This window comes from Lygodium microphyllum, chromosome 1 (genome assembly GCF_053477565.2).
Source record: "Lygodium microphyllum isolate KBCC chromosome 1, Lygodium_microphyllum_v1.1.10, whole genome shotgun sequence".
In the NCBI taxonomy this organism is placed as follows: Eukaryota; Viridiplantae; Streptophyta; class Polypodiopsida; order Schizaeales; family Lygodiaceae; genus Lygodium; species Lygodium microphyllum.
The window spans coordinates 149,539,918-149,561,698 of NC_141135.1; the positions used below are offsets into that span (position 1 = coordinate 149,539,918).

Sequence of the window (21,781 nt, forward strand, 5' to 3'; positions counted from 1 at the left end):
CATTCTCCTCCCCCAATTTAGCAACGTTAGATTTCAGCTCTTTAATGCTTGCCTTCTGTGAATCCATTAAGGCTGTGGCAACAGTCATTTGTTTATGGATATCACTGAGTGTAGCCCTTTCTGAAGACAGATCCTCCACTGCCTTACTCAACTGACTAGTTAAGGAATCCTCCAGTGCTACAAATAAATTGGTACAAGAGAGGAATGAAGGAAGAGCACTGGCAAAAACATCAAGAACAGATACTTGTATAGGGGAATCTAATACAAGAGGACTAGAAGGACACTTCGTACGAAGGCGCTTCTGTCGAAAAAAAACAATCGGGGACTCTTCATCTTCTGGATTAGGTTACATGGATGGAGAAGAAGGTACGGAAGGTGGAGCCTGCATCGGTAAAGGAGCAGGATTAGGTACTGGTGCACCACGAGGAGGAGGTGCAAAAGTGATAATGCGTTGTAAGAAGGTACCATAGGACACATTAATGAGTTGACCCTTTCGTACTCGTTGAAAATGTTGATCCATTTTGGATAGTAGAAAGCCTGTCCAATTGAACTTAGCATCCTCTAGAATATTCAGAGAAGCTGTGAACAGTTCCTCAGATAGATACTTAGATCCAGATTTGCCCAACATAAACCGGTCCTGGAGGAACTGACATAGCTACTTCCATACGAGAGAAGAGATATGGGCAACAGATACCCCTGAACTATTAATAAGCTGGTTGAGAAGCAAGGGGGTAGAAGTTTCCTTCTTTAAGAGCATGATAATCTCTTCAGCAGTAAGTAACTAGTTACCACTGGGCACAAATGAAGTAGAAATGGGCAAGCATAGTGCTTCATTGATATTAGCTGTAGATAAACAGAAGGTGCAGTTATAAACTAGATGAGACTGGTTTTTATAAGAAGCCAAGAAGAAGCAACAAAGCTTCTTGTCCACAGGCGGCAATGTGAGGGCAACAAATGGGTGAAGGCCCGCACGTTGGATGCAATCTGCCTCTAAAAGGAGGGAATAATCATGGACTGCGAGGGGAGCATGTTGTACCACAATTGGAGGGGTAGAAGAAGGTGCCATTTAGACTATATCAAAAACTCACACATACACAAAATCGGAAATAAAAAGAGAAAACTTGCAAAATCCACAAACAAAACCACCAGTGAGACCATCGACAGGAAAAAGATTTATGACAAGACTGACTGGATTGGACCAGACCATCCCAAGCAAACCATGTCCTATAGAAAATTCGACATGACCTGTGCACATATGGATTCGAAAGCTTCGTGATATGCAAACAATCAAGCACCCTGATCCTTGTAGACAAGCACACAACAAAAAACAAAAGTGTCATGCATACCATAGCCCATACATAGACGCAAAAAGTCATGACTAAACTTTAAAAAAACACTGACCGAAAATATAAAGAACACCTATCATACTAATAATCCCAAATTCCACGTAACATTCAGTGTCCTACAGTGCGGTGAAGTGAGTGGGTGAAAGTAACGACTCATTTTTTTAAAGATGATCAATTAAGGATAGTTCATCGTTGATTTAATCCATTAATTCATGGTGAATCGAAAACGTAGCCCGGCCCCTCTCAGACTGAACACAACTTAACTTGACTGATGCAGTTTACTTTTACAATTATATGATGTGTGGCACTTGAGTGCATGCATGCATGATTTCAGGGGTTTCATTTTAATTGCAATTTTAATGTGTATGTAACGCGCGTGCGTGTGCACTGGTGACTGGTTTTTAATTTACAAAAATTAAGTGGGTTACAGTGCAAATGTGTGCATGCAACAACGGGGTTCCTTTTACAATTAATGTCGGGTTTATTTTATTTCAATTTGGTGTGTGTAACAGTCAGTTGATTTTATTACAATTAAATGTGTGTTATTGTGCAACGTGAGAGAGGGAAAAAGAGAAAAAACCTAGTAGTGTGTGGGTCTATTTGCAAAGTTTGATACCACATCCACAAAGATGGAATGCACAATCCACGAAAATTCACAAAAAAAAAATTGACAGAAGGTCAACTAACAATAGTCGCCCTACCATACAGAAAAAAGGAAACCAACTAATACCTTGACCAAACAAAAAAAATGATACGCATGACCAAAATAAATAAAAAGATGGATGCATTGAATTTGGTTTTGTATGTTTTGATTTGTTTTGTTTTGTTGTTATTTTTTAAATGGAAAGAATTTGGGGAAGTATGATGGGATGGTTGTGTGTTTTTGTTTGATTTGTTTTACTTTTTGTTTTTGTTTTTGTTTTTTATTTTTGTTGTCTTTTGTCTATTTTTTTCAATTAAAAAAACCAAGAAACAAATTTTTTCAAACACGAAGGCTCAACACCATTTTATTTCAAATTTGTAGAAATTTTTCGATCATGTGTTGGAATTTTCAAAGGATTTTCCATGATAAGTGCATTGTTAGAAGAATTTCAAATGAAAGCATTATGTCCCAAAAATTATGTTGATATTTTCCATGCCAGAAATTTGTCCAAATTTTAAAACAATATAAATGTTATTTTTTGGTAATTTTTTCCTAAAATTTGTGTATTTTTATGGAATTTTTATGACTTTCTATCATTTTTGAATGATTTTGGCCAATTTTATTTTTCCAAAAGTTATTTAATGGCATTTTTTACCAAAAATTTTCCTAGAATGTGGAAAAAGGTTTCTTTTTTTTTTGGAATTTTTGATGATTTTTTAAAGAATTTTAAATGTTTTTCTAATGGATTTAATGATTTTGAAAGGATTTTTGGGATTAAAAAATGAGTATACGGGTACGCCCGTGTGAACAAAAACAACCTCGCAGGCCCACGAATGAGACTGACGCGCGTCCTCGCGCATGAACAATCGTGAAGAGCACGAGCACATGGACCACGCACGAAAAGCCATGCGCAATCCCACACGAATACACGTGCAATCTCGCACGAACCACATGAACGCATGTGCACGGTTGGAATGGAGGTACGGAGAGAGGGAGGTGTCTATGAGGGTGAATGGGGGAAAGGTGGGAAGGGGGGGCTTAGGAGGAGGTGGGTCTACAGGAGGGAAGGGGGCTTAGAAAGGGGTGTGGGGAGAATGTAAGGGTGATAGGGGGATTAGGAGGGGGGCAGGGGAAGGGGAAGGGGGGGCTTAGGAGGGCTGTGGAAGGTGGAGGAGAGGAGGGCAAAGGAGGAGGCGAAGGTGGCGGCGGAGCGGCCGTCATCATCGTCGTCGGAGAAGAAGAAGAGGAGGAGGAGGAGAGGAAGAAGAAGAAGAAGGAGAAGGAGTTGGGGAGAGAGAGAGAGAGAGAGAGAGAGAGAGAGAGAGAGAGAGAGAGAGAGAGAGAGAGAGAGAGAGAGAGAGAGAGAATAAGGGTAGAGGGAGGGAAAACCATTTGGGGGGGGGGGGAGATTTTTTTTTCAAAAGGGGGTTTTGTTTGGTTTTTGTGTTGTGTGTGTTAAAAAAAAAGGGCCTATAAATAAAGAAAAAGAATGAATGAATGGGGGCCGCTCCTGTCTTGCGTGCATGCGTGGGGCTGGGATAAAAAATTTTGCAATGATGGGAAGCAACAGGGGCCGGGACGGCAACGGGGAAGGCGTGAACCCCACGAGGGTGTCGCGAGGCACGTAAAAGCAAAAACATGCGTGTTCACACGCAAGGCGACGCGCGCAGGGACACGACAAAACAAAGAAAATTTAATAACATGCAAACCGTGAGCCAGAACACAATGTAGTAAAAAGAAAAACGGTGCCGAAAGTTGAGGGAAAGATAACGAAAAAGGGCAACGGGGTTTCCAAGAACAATTCGAGCTGTTCACATGGGAAAAACTCAAAAATCGAGCCTAAAAACACATACGACAATTAATATCAAAAAATCGGTTTGGCGAAATGAAACGTGGGAAAAGGGAAACTTGTAAAAAATTCATGTAGAATAGGCCTAATATGTCAAAACACAATTCTGATGGAGATAAAACCCGTTCACATGGAAAAAACCAAAAAACCAACATCGAAAAGGGATGTAAAAATTAATATATAAAGATCTGGGCACCGGAACGAATGGCAATAAAAAGAAAAAATGTCCAAATGAAGGGGACTTATAGTGCTGGCACATTAAAACACATATCTAGGGGAATGAGGAGGAGTTCGAATGCGAAGAAGGCGAAAATCTAACCTAAAAATGCATACGGGAATTAATATTGAAAAATCCATTAATCAAAACGAAGTGAGGGAAAAAAGGAAAAAAGTGCAAAAAAATGTGTTCGACAATCCTATCACGTCAGAATATAATGCCAAGCAAGTGAAACCCCGTTCGCATGGAAAAAACCCAAAAATTGTATCTGAAACAGGATTCGAAAATTAATATTGAATGATCCATGCACCACAATGGGGGCAGTAAAAAGAAAAAATATCAGGATGCATATAATCTTCAGGATTGTCAGATCAAATCTCAGTTCGGATGGGGTTAAGAGGCGTTCACATGGAAAAAACAAGAAAATTGAGCTCGAAAACACCACTAAATTTTAATAACAAAAAATGCAGAGGGAAAAATAGGGTGGAGAAAAAAGGAGAAATGTGCAAGAAGAGTCGTCGGACAAGGCTATCCAGACAGAATTGGATTCTGATGAGAATAGGGCAGGCTCCTATGGAAAAATGATAAAAATACTCACGAAAAAGACACGAAAACCTCACAAAAATCAATTACGGACAAACTATACAGCCGAATAATAAACGGATAAAAGAAAAAATATCCAGGGGTAGGATAGGACAGGGTTGGTATGCCAGATCACTATTCCGAAGCAAAAAAGGAGCATTCACATGGAAAAACATCAAAGTGATAGGAATTACTTAAAAAATTAATAACGCAAAAATAGTAAGTCTGAATGGGGGGATGTAAAAAGGAAAAGTGTGCCATTCGAAGGACGAACATGGCTATAAGGTTGGATCGGGAGTTTGGTAAACGTAGGGTATGTTCACATAGAAAATGGAAAAAATTGTGTAATAAAAGCAACCACAAGGGAAACGGCCTCGATGACAAGGGGTACGAGGGAAGTTGGGTGGGGAAAGGAATCTATCAAGGCAGAACTAGTACATGGTAGACACGTATGATTGTGTAATGATATATGCATGGGATATGCACAGCAGATGCGCAAGGACGCGTCCCCACACTTAAGACCTTATCGAGCAGGGTTGACTAATCAACAAGGATCTATGACCTGACAACAGAGTGAACTTGGATGTCCCCACACTTAAGTCATGACTAACACTAGTAAACAGAAGGAGGTAGGGTTAAAAACACTTGGCCCATTTTGTAGATGGTTGAAGAGAACTGTCGTTGTTGATGCAGGAAGATTGAAGCCATTGTCGGGTGGCATGTTGGACCAAGGCACGCTACAGAACACGTCTAACATGGAAAGGACCATGCAACAGCACCCAAGGAGGTAGCTTTGTCGATAAAGCCCGTCGATTCAAGTATCAATAACAAAGAATAGAACTCTCATCTCACGGGCACTCAAGAGGATGATAGAACAGTCACTCGCTCCATGACGCCCATCGCTCAATGAATAAGCATGAAATCCCATAACTCATGGCCGGTTTAGAACTGAACAAGGGGAATGTTTTTGGAAAGGAGTATGCCAGTGTGCACAATTGATGGTGCATTCGTGCATTCCATCCACTTAACATAGGTGCAAGGAGGAAGGCCAAGGAGTCTTGTAGTACAGTGCACAAACAAGGTGATGTGTCTTGTGATGATGGTAGAGACACGTCACGTGTGTGCATAGGGAAAAGGAAACTTATCTGACTCCAATTGTCGTAACGTCCCTCAACCTCATCTCTCAAAATTGATTTGAGGCAATACTAGTCACACTCAGACCACCCTCTGTCTCATGCTCTATTGAAAGATATAGAGGGTAGCGCATTCTTGAAACCCATTGATGTAATCCTCACATTCACTTATGCTGAATTATTGTATGCCTTGTGCGCATTTGATGGTGCAACTGTGCATCCCACCCTGTGCCGGCATTCCGGCGAGAAGGAAGGCCAAGGAGCCTTATAGTGCAATGCACAAGAACAGATCATGCTTTATGCATTGAGAGGCGCATCCCGTGCATGCAACACTCCATTCACACATTGCACCTCTCATTTGAATTGAAGGGAAAGGACTGGTCACTCACCCCACCCTCTGTCTCACACTCATTATGTATACTAGGTAAACATTTGGATAATGGTATAAAAAGCTCACAATGATCCTTGCAAGCATGATTGCCTTGCATATATGCAGTATCTTATGATGATACCAAAGTTATTATAGTACATTGAAATGATGCAATTATTATAGTAGATATAAGGTTATTTGGTGCATGATCGGGTAACTCTAAAGGTAATCATGTTTGGTGAAGAGTCTACAAGCTATCTATATGTATATAGTTAGATTCTTATGAATAAGTGATGCAATGGCATTAAGATAGTAAATTATGACTACAAACCTTGACAAACGGTCTTGCAACTACTTCTTATACTGCTGGTTATAGTATGATAGATCGATATGAGTTTTGTAATTATGATTGACTTGCTTGTAATAAAAAATGGTATGTTTCCTTAAGTTGTTGGTATGAAGACTATAAATGAATTTGGTGCTTAAAAAAGCAAAAGAGATATCAATAAATGTAAGGATGGTGATTGAATAAATAATTGACTCTAAATATAGTAACATATCTATGGTTTTTAGTAATAATTAATTTAATAAGTTAGTAATTACTAGCGTTTAGTAATATTTTAATAATAGTGATTTAGTAGATGTTAATATTGATTTAAATAATTACTTAGTAATTAGTAAAAATCTTTACACGTGCAACTAATGAGTAGATTTGAGTAACATTTTTTCTCATTTTCTTACTTTTTTTCACTTTTTCTTTGAAATGATCACATTTTCTCAAATGTACATTTTTGGACGGATGGTGTAAAAATGCTAAGCACTAAGTGGTAAATGAAAAAGCAATAGTTTTCTTAATCCTAGCTCTTGGAGTGTCACTGAACCTAGACAACATGATCCCGAAGACTAAGCTTTTTGGGATATTCCTCATATTGGACAACAATGTGGGGAAGCCAAAGAGATGCATGGGGAAGTTGAGATGAGAAGCTATTGAACATGATCATGCATCATTGTGATGCAGACTCGGTTGTCACTCACATATAGGTTGAGATTGCTACAAGCTAGTGAGCTCTTGAAGAACTACTCATAGTTCACCTTGTTTGAAGCGAGGATTTGAGAGTTCTGCATTGGCCTTGTTTGAAAAGAGGATCAAAGTGTTTTACAACCACACACATCCTTCCTAGTACTCCTAGTTTGCAGAGCACATGGCACACTATGTAAGGTCCACATAAGGGCATGCTTGGGACAACTTGGAGGAGTACATGTCTGTGAGGTTGGAGGATTGTAATTTAATCTATACCTCACCACCATTTGGCCATGTTGACAATTGTATTACATGGCATACCTTAAGATATTTGCAGGTGAATATATATATGTACACACACATACGTGTGTGTGTGTGTACCTTGGTCTCATCCCTTGCTACGACACCACGTGAGAGATTGTCTTGATTGCACCTTGGTTAAAGCTTGGAAGGATGTCAACCACATGATCATCTTGGTGAGAGAAATGCATTATAGCATGAGTGAAAAGCATGGTTAGCATGAGTGGCAGGTGTGGTGGAGGAGGAGGAGGTGGAGGAGCTTTAAGGGAGTGTGCAAGCACAAAGTAGAGAGCTGAGAGCACTGAAGTAGCACCGAGTAGGCAAAGTGTTGAGCAATGGTGGAGTAATAGAAGAATGTAGCGACTTTAAGAAAAAATATAAGAAAATATGTAATAGCGATTTGCTGTCTTTGCGTAATACCCTTCATGGACTTTTTGGAAACCGGGTGCTAGATCTACTTGGTGATGTTACATCCATCCAATTCCTTCCCATCCACCATGGAGATGGCATCCTGCATTGCTTCCTTATCCACAAAGGGACAAAGCCAAAACCCTTTTCCAGTTTCACCTCTTGATCTTCTAATCTCACGGTTGTTGATGACCTTAGACTCCAAAACTTCACCATTAAGGTAGAACATGTTAGGTAGGCCATGACCACAAGTGGGGCCCCAAGCCAAGCCTTTGACAAAACAACAAAATACATCTATAGAGGCCTTAGTGAAACTTAAGAATGAGAGAAATACTGAAGAAGGAAGTATACCTCAGGGCAAGAAGAAGATGACTTGTATAAAAATCGACTCACACAAATGTTGGCAATAATGGGTTGCATAAATGAGAAAAAGAGGTGGTAATATTAGACTATGATAGTATAGTTTATAACTTTAGTTTAATAGGATTACATATTGTTTAATTCATGTGTTTATTAGTATGGTTACTAGAGTATTTGTAGGGTAGTATTATTTTTATATGTATAAATATTAGTATGAATTTCACAAGTAAGTTAATGTGTTTATTAGTATAGTTATTACAATATTTATAGGATAGCATTATTTTTATATGTATAATTGTTAGTATAGATTTAATAGTTTAGTTAATATATTTAATGTATAGATTAAGTTATTGTGTTTAGCTATTAGTAAAGGCATTATCTGTTAATGTTAACAATGCTCTAGTTTGGCGAGAGAGAGAGAGAGAGAGAGAGAGAGAGAGAGAGAGAGAGAGAGAGAGAGAGAGAGAGAGAGAGAGAGAGAGAGAGAGAATATGTGTATGAGAGAGAGAAATTGTGTGTGCATGTGTGTAAAACATATAGGTAGTTATTTAATGACAAGAGTTATTTATCATTAAATGGTTATTTATTACTTGTCATTTTTGAATCTAAAATTAACAATTGTTATATGATTAATGTATTTTTTGCTCATTAAGTTTGATCTCACTATTACAAGGTTCACTTTACGAAAGGCAACTGCAATTTTCATACATACAATCTCTCACAAGCTTAGAATTTATCTTTTTGCATTTTTCTCATGATTAAGAGTAAATGAAAGTAAAGAAAGACAAAAGAAAGTTCATATCTTCTTGAAAGACAAGGAAGTGACACATTCCCTTATAATTATAAAACAATGAAGAAACTTGTGCCAACTTTTCAACATGCTACTTGTATAGCATGTTTATGTGTGTGTGTGTGTGTTTTTTTTTTTTTTTTTTTGGTTACTACTATGCTTCCATGAAATAATAAGTAACTTTTAACAAAAAAGAATTAGTGAAATGTGAAAGCTACCACATCTTAGATTTTGAGCAAGTAACTTTTTGATTTTTGGTTTTATGTTTTGCAATGACTGTTCATCAACATAGCATCTCGGACAAAGTAATTAGTTACCATCAAAATTTGATTAGCTTCAAAAACTTGTTCATTTAATGCATAGTTTCAAACAAACTTTTGATTTTGCTTAGATATAGTTAAAAATAAATTTAATTCACTAACATAATATCATACATTTAAAAAACAATCACAATACCACTATCACCGAAGCCTCGCTGCACGTAAACGGAGTTCTAATAGAAAAATGCCTTTCTTTGAATGATTGCCGTCCATCTAGGCTTTGCATGAATTGTAAGGTTGGGTCATTAGCCTCGGAAAGTGACGAAGGGGTGACGTTGGCCATCTAGGCTCGGCATGAATTCTAAGGTTCGGCCATTAGCTTCGGAGCTCTCGGGAGTACAGAAGTGTAGGAGTCTAGATAGATGGGACCCGTCGCCGGGAGGCTGTTGGATTCGTTTTCCACGCATGGGTCGTCGGCCGCCGGCTAGCCAGGTGAAGGTGAAGCGGTAGAGAATTCATGGTGTCTGACACCAGACGAGAAAGCAGAAAGAATCGAGAGAGAAGGAGACACAACAGTTAGACAGGCGATTCGCGGACTACATGCACTGTGCTGCACAAAGATGTTCTCTATTGCAGTCATCGAGCGAACCACTCTTTCCCTCCTGCTGGATGCAATTTTCATCACAATCATGGCAGGCTTCTGCTATCTTAACTTGGTACGCATCTTTCAGTTTCCCTTTCGCATTCATATGACGTCTGCTTGTGCTTGAAAAGCAAAAACTGTAAGAGTTTTATGAAAAACCACCATGGCAATATTGTCCTATCAGGAGGCATGTCAAGATAAGAGGTAGGTCACATTGATATTGTCAGCAACTCCTCAATAACAAGTGCAAATGACAACTTTTGAAATTTGGTTTAACTGTTGTCCTTACGCTGTCTGCTAGTGGTATGGGAATTATGCCAATATTTGTTGTGAATGTGTTTGTTTCTCTCCAGCTTACTGGTAAACTAGTGATTTGAGTGATTTGGTATGTCAGAAGAACCTAAATGAACGTAGACCAGAAGGCCACGTAGGGGGTTTCTTGATTCCTATTGAGCGATATTAGCAGTAGCAACTGACATATAGAAAGTCATGTAAAGCAAACATTCTGTGAGCCACTAACATTAGGGTTTGTACTAATTCAAACTTCAGTGCATTAATCCCTGTTTTATTCTCCTTCTATCACATTTAAAAAAGGGTTTTATTTTTGAACAGTAGGACAAAGGCACCAATCCTTTATAAATAGAGTTAGTCGTGGGCATCTCTTTACACCATCCTGATTCATTCCACACATTTTCCCTCTGCTCTCACAGTGCTGCTCACACCCATTTGGAGTTACTGTTTGTTGTTTCGTCTGCTGCCCGTCTGCAGGACGTTGCCAATATTGGAGAGTCTCTTCATAGCCTTTCATGGACTTTCCAGCTGTTGTTGCCTGCCATCATCATCATATTGACGGCATCCAAGCTGTGGTTTGGAAGTCTTCTGCTGTGTTTTGCTGCTGCTATAGGCCACCTCAGCTGACATCATCGTTGAGGCTGCAAATAACCTGCTGATGTCATCATACAGCCATAGATGACTTGCTGATATTGTCATTGTCAGCCATAGATGACGCATTGCAACACCATTCTCAGCCACCTTTGCCCTGGTCCTTGAGACATGAGGCCATATTTTTGGCTTTGCTCATAACTCTCTTTCTTCTCTATCGGTCTGGGAACTTCAACTCCACATACACCTGCTAATTATGTAGATTGTCTGCTATGTGGTGGGCTCAGGTGTGGATTGTGGGTATCATCTGGTACCGTAGTTGGATCTTTTGATTCAACAATACTACAAGGCCTTGGACTTTTGACTTATGAGCCTTGAACATGTGGATGTCATTCTTGGGATGCCGTGGTTCTTTGATAGATCATTCTCTTTCTGTAGGTTATAAACCTTATGTAATCTCTTTTCAATTCAATGGTTGTTTCTTTGTGAGCGAGGGTTGTTCACTCTCCAAGGTAAAGTTGAATCATCTACATTGCAATGTAATTCTGTTCCATTTAATTATAATCTTGTTAATATGATTTTGATATTAAAACAAAATTGGGTTCTTTGTCACATGAATTTGCTGATGTGTTTTTGTCTGAGTTACTTCATGGAATTCCACTGTCAGGCGATAGCCATCTTGTCTCTCGATAGCATTATAGGTTTAGTCCCAGTGAGGAGGATGAGATAGTTGTTTCACATTAAAACTTCATTAGCTCACTAGATCACCATAAAAGTCAAATGCTCTTAGTGCGCTTTAATGTCCTATGAGCAAACCCACACACATTGATTGGTTCCATCTCTATAAATATTCCGCGTGCATAGTCACTTGTATTTCTTTTGCCACCTAGTTTACCCATCATTACCAGCTGCGATACTGACCATTTGTAGACTGTCCACACATATGTTTCATTCTAGCACTATTGCTATTATTTCAACCCCCTTCACAATTGCTTTTGAAACCAGCCTTTCTCCTTGGATAGGGTGGTATAACTTGATTTAACACTAATTATCGCAAGCCTAAAATTCACATAAATTGAAAATGCAAATGTTACCACTTAATCTTGGACATTGGATAGCATGTTGGCCTCAAAATTGGCGTCCCTTGTGGTATTTCCTAATCTTGAATTGCAATTTGCATGGAATACAATGAGATTCTTTGAATCTCCTTCACTCTCCAATTGCCTCTTGCTGTCATAAATGATGATCAAGCCTTCAAACCAAATTTTCCCTTTGTTTGCTTGGGGATTGCTCTTTACCCTGCTCCTTGAATGACAAATTCAGCCCCAAATTTGACACGGGTTGGTTGGCCTCTTGAATCTCCATGAAATTCTTGAATTTTAGTTGCTGGAAAATTCAAGTTCTAGGCCCACAATTTTGAGCATGCATCTCGAGGTGGTTATCAGACCCTAATTTTTGCTGTAAATTAGGGTTTATAGCAAATATTTTCAAATATCTCGACCTTTGATGACTCAATTGGTTAGATTTTGTTGAGATAACTTAAGAGATGGCTAGAGGATGAGAGAGAATGTTGTAGAGAGAAATTTCAGAGTTTCATTGCGAGAAATGCTGTTGCCATGCTCAAGTAGCCATGGAAGCTGTCACCTACAACCCAGAAACACTAGAAGAACTGCCATCTCTTGTATGGTGTCACTTTTAGCAGTCATGTTTGTCATGCCTTGTCATCTCTTGCTTGTGAGCCTCAGTTTGAGTCAGACGAGGACTTTAGAAGCTTTGACTTGTTTATCACTTGTTTTGATGAAGGAGGTTGCTCATTCTAGAGCACTCAGTTTATTGCATTTCAGTGCATTTTCACCTTCAGTCGGGATTTTATGTGCATTTTTCACTTGGTAGTCACATACATTATAATCTTTCCTTCTTCCTTGGTAGGTGTACATTTGACTCTCTTATCTTCCTCCGTATCCGCCGTTGTCGTCATCATCAGCTTAATGTGATGCCCTCACTAACGTTGTGGGCTATGTGTAGTAACTGATTAGTCCTGTATTCAACATTTGTTTCTTGTTCAATGTATGTTTCTTTTCTTCTTATCTTGCACAGATTCTCTCTCTCTCTCTCTCTCTCTCTCTCTCTCTCTCTCTCTTTGTGTTCAAGTTTCTTCTTCCCTTGCATACTCTAACATGGTATCAGAGTATGGTATCATTGTCTAAGAGAGACATAGAGCTGAATTCTCATGGAGAAGACCATCCTAGATTGCCAGGGGGCCTTGCCACATTAGGGTTTTACCGAAAACACAGCTTTCTGCTTGAAGGTGTCCGGTTTTCTTGTGCCAGGTATCCGTTTTGCTGCCCACTTTCTCTCCTATTGGAGGTGACAGCCTTCCTTAGTCAAACGACAATTTTCTACTGCAAACGTAGTGTTCCTTGGTTAGGCAACAACTCTCCTCAACAAACGCACATAGTCCTTGTGTAGGCGATAGTTTATCTCTTTCAAGCGGACCTTCTACATCAACTTCCTTGTGATCTCATAGCCGTTTCCTCCTGTTTCGGGGCTGTCTATCTCTAGAATGCAGATTTTTTGTGGGTGTCTTGTAGGATATCGAAGGTGTCTTATCACCAGTTCTTTGTTGACTCAGAGGATGAGGTTTTTGTTCCCTTCTCTGAAAGATGGAGAGATTTTTGTGCTAGTTCACGCGATGACCGGATGTCACCTAGTCCATTTATACGGGATCCCTCTCCTTCCGGTTCTCTCCATGTTTCACAGAAGGTCCGTTCTACTGGCCTTCATATGCCATTCGTGGCACCCTCAATAGCCCGTACTCCCTTCTTTACCCAGAAAAGACCGGCTTGATGGTTCCAACTACTCGCTTTGGTCGTGTAAGGTGGAGTGTATCCTTGATACCTTCGATCTTTGGGAGTTTGTTACCTACCCTATTCCTTGTCCAGTGGAGGATCCCACCGTTGAATCATTGATGGATCGTGTGGCCTTATGGGATCAGCTCAACTCTAGAGCTCGATCTTTCCTTTTTACGAGCTTACAAGATTCTATCTTGGTGCATGTGCGCATGTTGCAGAAAGCAATGAAAGTGTAGACAAAGCTTGCTTCTTTGTACCATGAGAAGACATTTGCCCATTGGATTACTCTTGAGAAGAAGTTACAAATACTCGTTGTTGATGACTCTGAGATAATTCAATTCTTACCAAATCAAGCCCAAAAGAAAACGAACATACTATTCTACAACATAGGACTCCTTACACTCTCGCTCAAAAACAAGTTCTATGTATCCAAGATTTATTTTTATGATACCATATATATGTAATGCAATGCAAAGGTGAATGCGTTCAAGTACACAAATATGTAAACTTATAGATCAAATAGTGTGAATTGTGCATAAACAATTCTTTTCACAACTTCACTCTAATGCAGTGCGTCATTGCTAAGGTAGCACCGAAGTAATTTGTGCTACTGCGCTTCTTTAAAGACTTAAAATGAACAAATCCTATATGTCTAGATACGTATAAAAGCAGATTTCGATGGATTCTTAACTCTCCACAACCCTTTCCCCCTACCATTTATGGTTTTGCAGTCAGAGGATATGGCTATAATTCTTTGGACTTAGTTGCCATCTCCTTGGTTTGATGTCTTCTACACCAACCTTCTTACATTGAGGACCGTTAGAAGCTTCTATGGGAGGAGCTTGCCGTGCTTGTTTTGGAGCATGACGAGCGCGCCAAAGAGAGGTAGTTAGTGGATCCATCTCCACCCAAGCCTTTGTTGTAGGTTTGGGAGGGGGAAGGAAAAAGAAAGGGAAGGCAACGATTAAAAGATAGCAGTCTTCTACCTCTACTCCAGCGGTTACCCATGAGTTAGTGTTTCTTTATATTGTTGAGGAGTCTTTTTTAGTGGTAAGCACATTCCCTATTGTTGGACCCATGTAGATCCTAAATTAGTGACTATATAGGTGCCGCCTAGTCAATTCTCAGTGCATTTTGGTGAGGTAAGCATCATTTGTCTAACTAGGTTCCTAAAACAATCTTCCCTTGACTAGCTATTGACAAATCATCCCCTAACTAACTAGGTAGTTCTTGAAACATAGTTCTTGACCTAAGCATCCCCTGATTAACTAGGTAGTTCCTAAAATAAGCACCTTTGACTTAAGAATCTCCTAATTAACTAGGTAGTTCTTGAAATAAGCATTCCATGACTAACTATGTAGTAGACAAAGAACGCGCAAGAACGAGCATGATATTGAGTAAGCTAAGTGTCAAAGAGTATAATATGACTTTATAAACTAGATAAGTCATGAGGTAACTAAGTCTATGGGAGGAGCTTGCCATGCTTGTTTTGGAGCATGACGAGCGCGCCAAAGAGAGGTAGTTAGTGGATCCATCTCCACCCAAGCCTTTGTTGTAGGTTTGGGAGGGGGAAGGAAAAAGAAAGGGAAGGCAACGATTAAAAGATAGCAGTCTTCTACCTCTACTCTGTTAGCAGAGTATTTGTCAGCTCATGTGTGAGTCTGAGCTTGATCTGGGCTGGGCATTTTTATTAGGTATTTTAGGTATTTTTCTGGTGTGGCATTTTATGTCATTGGGGCATTTTATGCACTAGTCGGCTGTCCGACCAGCATTATTGCTCCCCACTTTTTCAGCCTATTTATACTCAGTGGTTCCTCCTCAGTCAGTCACTTCATCACTTCACCATCTGCAGACTCTGTGGAGAGAGGAGCCAGTGCCAGTGCCCACGCAGCCAGTGACTCACTGTTGTATGCGACTGTCTCGTGTTCAGATATATGGATTCCATTTCCTGTGCATACATCTGAGTTCTCATCTGTATCGTGTTCTTTTCTTTTCTCTTTTTGTCTTGTGTTTCAGCAGTTTATTTCAGCACATGTTTATGCTTCCACCGCTGCTCCACTTCTGACATGGTATCAGTTTTCAGGATTTGTGTTTCTGCTGTGTTTTCTTGTTGATTTCAGGACTGTTTTGTACCCTTGCTGATCAGACGACTGCTGTCGCAGCCAGGCGACCTGTTTTGGGGCTGTTTTCAACCTGCGTTTTTTACAGTTTTGCCATCGCCTGCTGCCTCCGCACCCTCTGCTGCCTACGCACCCTCTGCTGCCTGCGTTTTTCATCTGCAACTGCTGGCGACAGTTTTCTACCTGTTTTTCTCCAGTTTACAGCCTGCGTTTTGCTGATTCAGCATCTCTCGTGGCTGGGTGACTGTTCCTTCAGGCCGTTTTTGCTGTTTTTGGCAGTTTTTGACTGATTTTTTGACTTTCTGCAGCAGATTTTGTTTTCTATTGATCAGCTTTTGGGTTACATTGCATGTGAACTCTCATTTTCTGTAGTCTGTGCTTGTGTTTTGGCTGTGTTTCCTCTCTAAATTCCATCTCTTCTCTACTTCTCTTCTTATCCTCTCCATATGGCTCCTCCGTGCACTTCCATTGATGATAAGTTACATGGACCTGATTATCTCACATGGAGTGCTATCATGAAAGCTTGGTTTGTGCAGAAGCGGCTATGGTACATCGTCTGTGGAGCTATTGCTCGACCTCTCCGTCTTTTTTCTCTTCCTGAAGACTTTGATGAGGACAACCATGAGGAAGCGGTGCTCACATGGGACTCGGACGATGCCCGTGCTTACTCGGTGTTGCTTTGGTGTATTTCTAAAGCGGTCTTACCGGCGGTTACCTCCTGTAGGACATCTCCTGAAGTATGGCAGAAGTTGCAGCAGATGTACGAGGCACCTTCCACCATGCGGGCCGTCACACTTTATGGCCAGCTCCAGCAGATGAAGTTTGAGCCGAAAGATACTATTCAGTCTTTTCTTCTTCGTGTTACGCAGGTACAGGACCAGCTTCGGCACATGCAATCTGCTCTTCCCGAGGTGCATCTTGTCGGGACGGTCCTCTATAAGCTCCCCCCGGAGTTTGATGGAGTGGCCAATGCTTTGTAGGCGCAGACATCATCGACTCCTGTCAGTTTTACACATATGACCTCGATGCTTCTTGAGGATGAGGCATCCTTGAGATTACAGGGGCGGCTTCCGGCACATTATGGAGGTGAGGCTTATGTAGCTTCAGAGAGGGGTGACGGGAAGAAGAAGTCGAAGGCCCAGTATTACCACTGTGGCAAGTTAGGGACATTTGCGGAAGGACTGCAAGAAGTTAGCGGCTTCCGGGAAGAAGGAGCAGAAGACGAAGCGGGATGCTGACTCTACCGATGAGTCCTCTCCTTCATCAGACTCCGACTCCGCTCCTCCGACCAAGGTGAAGTCCAAGGCGCGGAAGGGATCCTCTTCTTCGGATCGCGGGAAGGGCTTGGTGGCCCCTTCCTCGGCTGCTTTCTAGTGGTAGTGATGAGGTCATCCCTCACGACTCTCTTGTGCCAGAGAGGGAGTGTGAGCGGGTGTTTAGATGGGGCAGCCGCGCCTCATCTATATTTTTATACAGGTGCACAGGTTCCAGAGAGGGACGTCCCTGATGCATCGACTTCAGTCTGGCGGAATCAAATCCTGGAGCTGGGATTGACATCCAAGTTCATGCTGAGCTGGTTATCTGACAGAGAGCGGGAGGCTTTCGTCTGGAGCTCACATGAGGGGACACTTTGGCGGTCTGGCCAAAGGCAGGGAATCCATGGTCACCTATGTTCAGGGGCATTTTTGACAGGATGGTCTTGTATGCTACTACGAGACATTGGTGATGGACACAGAGACATGCTATGATCTTCTCTATTTTTAGGTGTTTGGTACGATCGACATCGACATCAGGTTCTCTCCGAGGCACCTTGGTGGTGGCTTGATCACCCACTGCTTGGGTATCCATGGTTCTACTTGGTGGTTCTATGTTATATAGTTTCTGATCCCTTTTCATTGTACTATTGTATTGTATCAGATCACTCATGATCTGAGAGAGGGTGTTAGCAGAGTATTTGTCAGCTCATGTGTGAGTCTGAGCTTGATCTGGGCTGGGCATTTTTATTAGGTATTTTAGGTATTTTTCTGGTGTGGCATTTTATGTCATTGGGGCATTTTATGCACCAGTCGGCTGTCCGACCAGCATTATTGCTCCCCACTTTTTCAGCCTATTTATACTCAGTGGTTCCTCCTCAGTCAGTCACTTCATCACTTCACCATCTGCAGACTCTGTGGAGAGAGGAGCCAGTGCCAGTGCCCACGCAGCCAGTGACTCACTGTTGTATGCGACTGTCTCGTGTTCAGATATATGGATTCCATTTCCCGTGCATACATCTGAGTTCTCATTTGTATCGTGTTCTTTTCTTTTCTCTTTTTGTCTTGTGTTTCAGCAGTTTATTTCAGCACATGTTTATGCTTCCACCGCTGCTCCACTTCTGACATACTCCAGCGGTTACCCATGAGTTAGTGTTTCTTTATATTGTTGAGGAGTCTTTTTTAGTGGTTGGCTAGTCTTTTGAGAGGCCTTGGCTGGTTGATATTGGAGCTTTTAGTCATATGACTCCCCAACGTGATTTGTTACAAGATCTATGCCCTTCTGAGGGTTGAGTCATTGTTGGTGACATTGTATTGGTGTCTATTTGTGGTGTTAGTACTTTGTCTTTATTTCCTGACCCTGTGCCGACCTTTCTTTCATAGGCCCTTTATGTTGTGGACTTGGGCTTTCCATTCCTCTTAGTTTATGGCCTTACAAGGCTTGGTACCCGGGTTATCTTCATCGAGCAGGTCGTTTGTATTGAGGATTTTTCTACAAGGGCTGTTATCGTGATAGGTTGGCAATTGAGCGGGCTTTATATGCTCCATTCCCCTTCTCTTATGCAGGATCCTCTGAGGCAATTGTCTATTATTACGCCTGTTTCCACTTGTGCACTATCTTTTCCACAGGTTTCTTCCCATCCCCCACCCTCTCTAGTGGTTTTCTCATAATCCCTATTTTTTGAGAGGGGGATGATCTCGGCGATGTGGCTGTGGATTTCTTGGCACCTAGTGTTTCAGAGGGGGTTTCTGTAACTAGTCTTCCTCCTCGGATAGGGTGGTAAATAACCTGATTAAGCACTATTTACAGCAATTAACAAATTCACAAAATTGAAAAGTACACTTTATCATATAATCTTGGACATTGGACACCGTGTTGGTTCCAAAATTGATGCCTCTTTTGGTATTTATTTAACTTAATTGAAGAAGAAGTTGATGTACAATGGGATTCTCCTAATCCCTTTCGGTATTTCAACTCCCCTTGTTATTAAAAAATGACCAGTAAGTCTTTAATTTGATTTGCCCCTTGATTTGGGCAATCAATTGGCCTTCGCCCGCTTTGATGGAGATGGAAAATGCTCCAAATTGAATTATTTGCTGGTCCCTCCACTTGAATAAGCTAAAAATAGCTTCAGCCCTGTTGAATCCAAGTCTTTGAGCTTTAATTTTTGGCATGCTTCTTGAGGCTGTTGCTAAACCCTAATTTCTGTTGCAGATTAGGGTTTGCAGCAGAGAAATCTGAAATTTCTTAGGCTTTGGTGATCTCAGTGCTGCGATCTTTGGAGCAAGGATGGTGATCTCAATGCTGCAATCTTTGAAGCAAGGCTGTAGAAAGGTTGGGAGATGAGAGAGAATGCTGAGGAGAGAAAATTCAGACTTTCTTCGTGAAGAATTGAAGAAAATCTATCATTTACTGCTGCTACCCTGTCTCAAGAGCTTGTAGATGCAAAGAACTGAAGAAAATCGATCATTTACTTCTGTTGCCCAATCTCAATGGCCTGTAGATGCTGTCACCTATTGTTGATTGGTCTTCTCCTGTCCTTGGCTGTCTCAAAAGGTCCTCCAATGGCTGCAAATCAGACCAACAACATCTCCTCCCTCTCTCTTGTAGGCTAAATACACTAAAAATGCCTCTCTCTAGTCTCTAAAGACGTTTTTTAGTCTTACATGGGCATTTTTGACAAGTGGCAGCCTTCTCAATCGGTTTTTCTAGCATTATTCATAACTAAATATTACTTTTAATCTTTAAATACTGAAAATTAATCTAATAATTATTTTGGTGCTTTGAAAAATAATATGATTGACCAATAATTAAATTGCCTAGGCAACTTCCATTCTCGAGTGTCTTTGCGCTATCTTTGACCATCAAATTAGCGTTAGGTACCATTAAACACCACTTCTCTAGTGTCACTAACTAACACTTATGGCCAAATGAATGACCTAGGCTAACAATTGGCATCAGATACCACTAAGTATTTGTGCGGCATAACTTATAGCAACTTTTGCCATTGACATCCCGTGATTTCCTCGGGTCTTAGCTCATAAATTTACTCTAACCCCAGTTACACCTCACATGTGCAATATTTACTTAACCATGTGATTAAAAATTAATCCACATGTTAAGTGAGATTTCAAAAAATTACATGTCCTCATGACAGCCCTTCCCCTTAAAATCCTTGCAATTGTCCACGATTGCACTGCCAAATGCATCAAAAGCAAAATAGTGGATTGGAATTTCCACAAGGCATCATAGTTAACACAACATTGTGCACTGTTACTCAACCATTCCATATGCCCTACACATGCTGAAAATTACTAGCTAATCATAACATACCATAAGATTCACAAAGAATCTAAAAAAAAAAAAACATTGCCGGATCATCATGTGACATGTCTGTTTCTTATGAGCTCAACTTAATTGGCCAAACCAAACCATAGCATAGCATAACCAAGTATAAACCATGGCTAAAACATCAATGGCCTCATAACATATGCTAACAGTCCATGGAACTAGATGTAAACCATTGAAAACTGAGCATAATCTGATCATAAACTGATCACTTGTTGATCTGAGAACTAATCACAAATTGTTGCAAATGTGATTCCAAATTGAGCACAAACTAATTGCAAAAACAGACCAACAATCAATGCAAAAACTAATCCAAAAAGTGACCATAAATGGTTCTCAAGCTGATAAAAAACTGAGCTGAAACTAATCAAAAATTTTGTTTTAAAATTGCGGCAAAATTCATGCCAAATTGATCATAAGCTGTTGTCCATGGAACTAGATGTAAACCATTGAAAATTGAGCATAATCTGATCATAAATTGATCACTTGTTGATCTGAGAACTGATCACAAACTATTGCAAATGTGACTCCAAATTGATCACAAACTCATTGCAAAAAATGACCAACAATCAATGCAAAAATTGATCCAAAAAGTGATCATAAACGGTTCTTAAGCTAATAAAAGACTGAGCTGAAACTAATCAAAATTTTTGTCTCAAAATTGCGGCAAAATTCATGCCTAATCGATCATAAACTGATGCAAAATTATAGTTTTAGTGCCCGAGCGAAACTCATACTCATTTGCATACATCTCACAGTGACTAGTACACTAAGTAGTGTGACCTCATAGCAAACATATTGTCAGGGCAGTACCTTGGATACATGTCGAGTACATTCGAGATCCACTACATACGAGAGCTGTCCATAACTGAAGGAGTGGAAGTGCTACCTCCCCCTTGAGCATCAGGCAAATACTTCGGACCCTCGCCCTGCTGAACCTGACAGAGTCCGAACTAAAGTGGGCTCTAACTGAAAGGCATCTAGCTAAAGCTGCAACAACTGAGGATGGTTTGCCAAGTCATCCTCTTCCATCCATTTGACATCCATTGGTGAATAATTCTGAAATTCCACCAAGTATCTCCTGGAAACTTTACCTTTGACTTTTTTTTTCCTTATGTGCCAAAATGAGCTTGGGTACCAAAATCTCATCTAGCTCCTCAACCTCAAGTTGAATTTCAGCAGACATATCCTCTAGTACATCACCATGAAAAAGCCTCATTAAACTGACATGAAAGGCACTGTGTATCCTTCAATGTGGAGGTAATTTCAGCTGATATGCCACATCGCTGATCTTCTCCAACACCTGGAAGGGCCCATAGTATCTCATACTCAACTTTGGATACAACTTTTCTTTTCCTTTCATCTTTTTCAGCCTTGCCTTTTCAAAACGCAACAATACATAA

The 21,781-nt window shown here is 40.5% G+C and overlaps 1 protein-coding gene across 4 annotated transcripts in view; it reads left to right on the top strand.

Moving 5' to 3' along the window:
- The first annotated feature begins 9,683 nt into the window (after positions 1–9,683).
- Positions 9,684–21,781, top strand: part of LOC148041810 (Zn-dependent exopeptidases superfamily protein) — a 129,733-nt gene continuing 117,635 nt past the window's right edge. For all 4 annotated transcript variants that reach the window (XM_087682700.1, XM_087682691.1, XM_087682707.1 and 1 more), the window contains exon 1: positions 9,684–9,995. In XM_087682700.1, the coding sequence (XP_087538826.1) occupies positions 9,900–9,995 (96 nt within the window). In that variant the 5' untranslated portion in view covers positions 9,684–9,899. The remainder of the gene's footprint in view (positions 9,996–21,781) is intronic.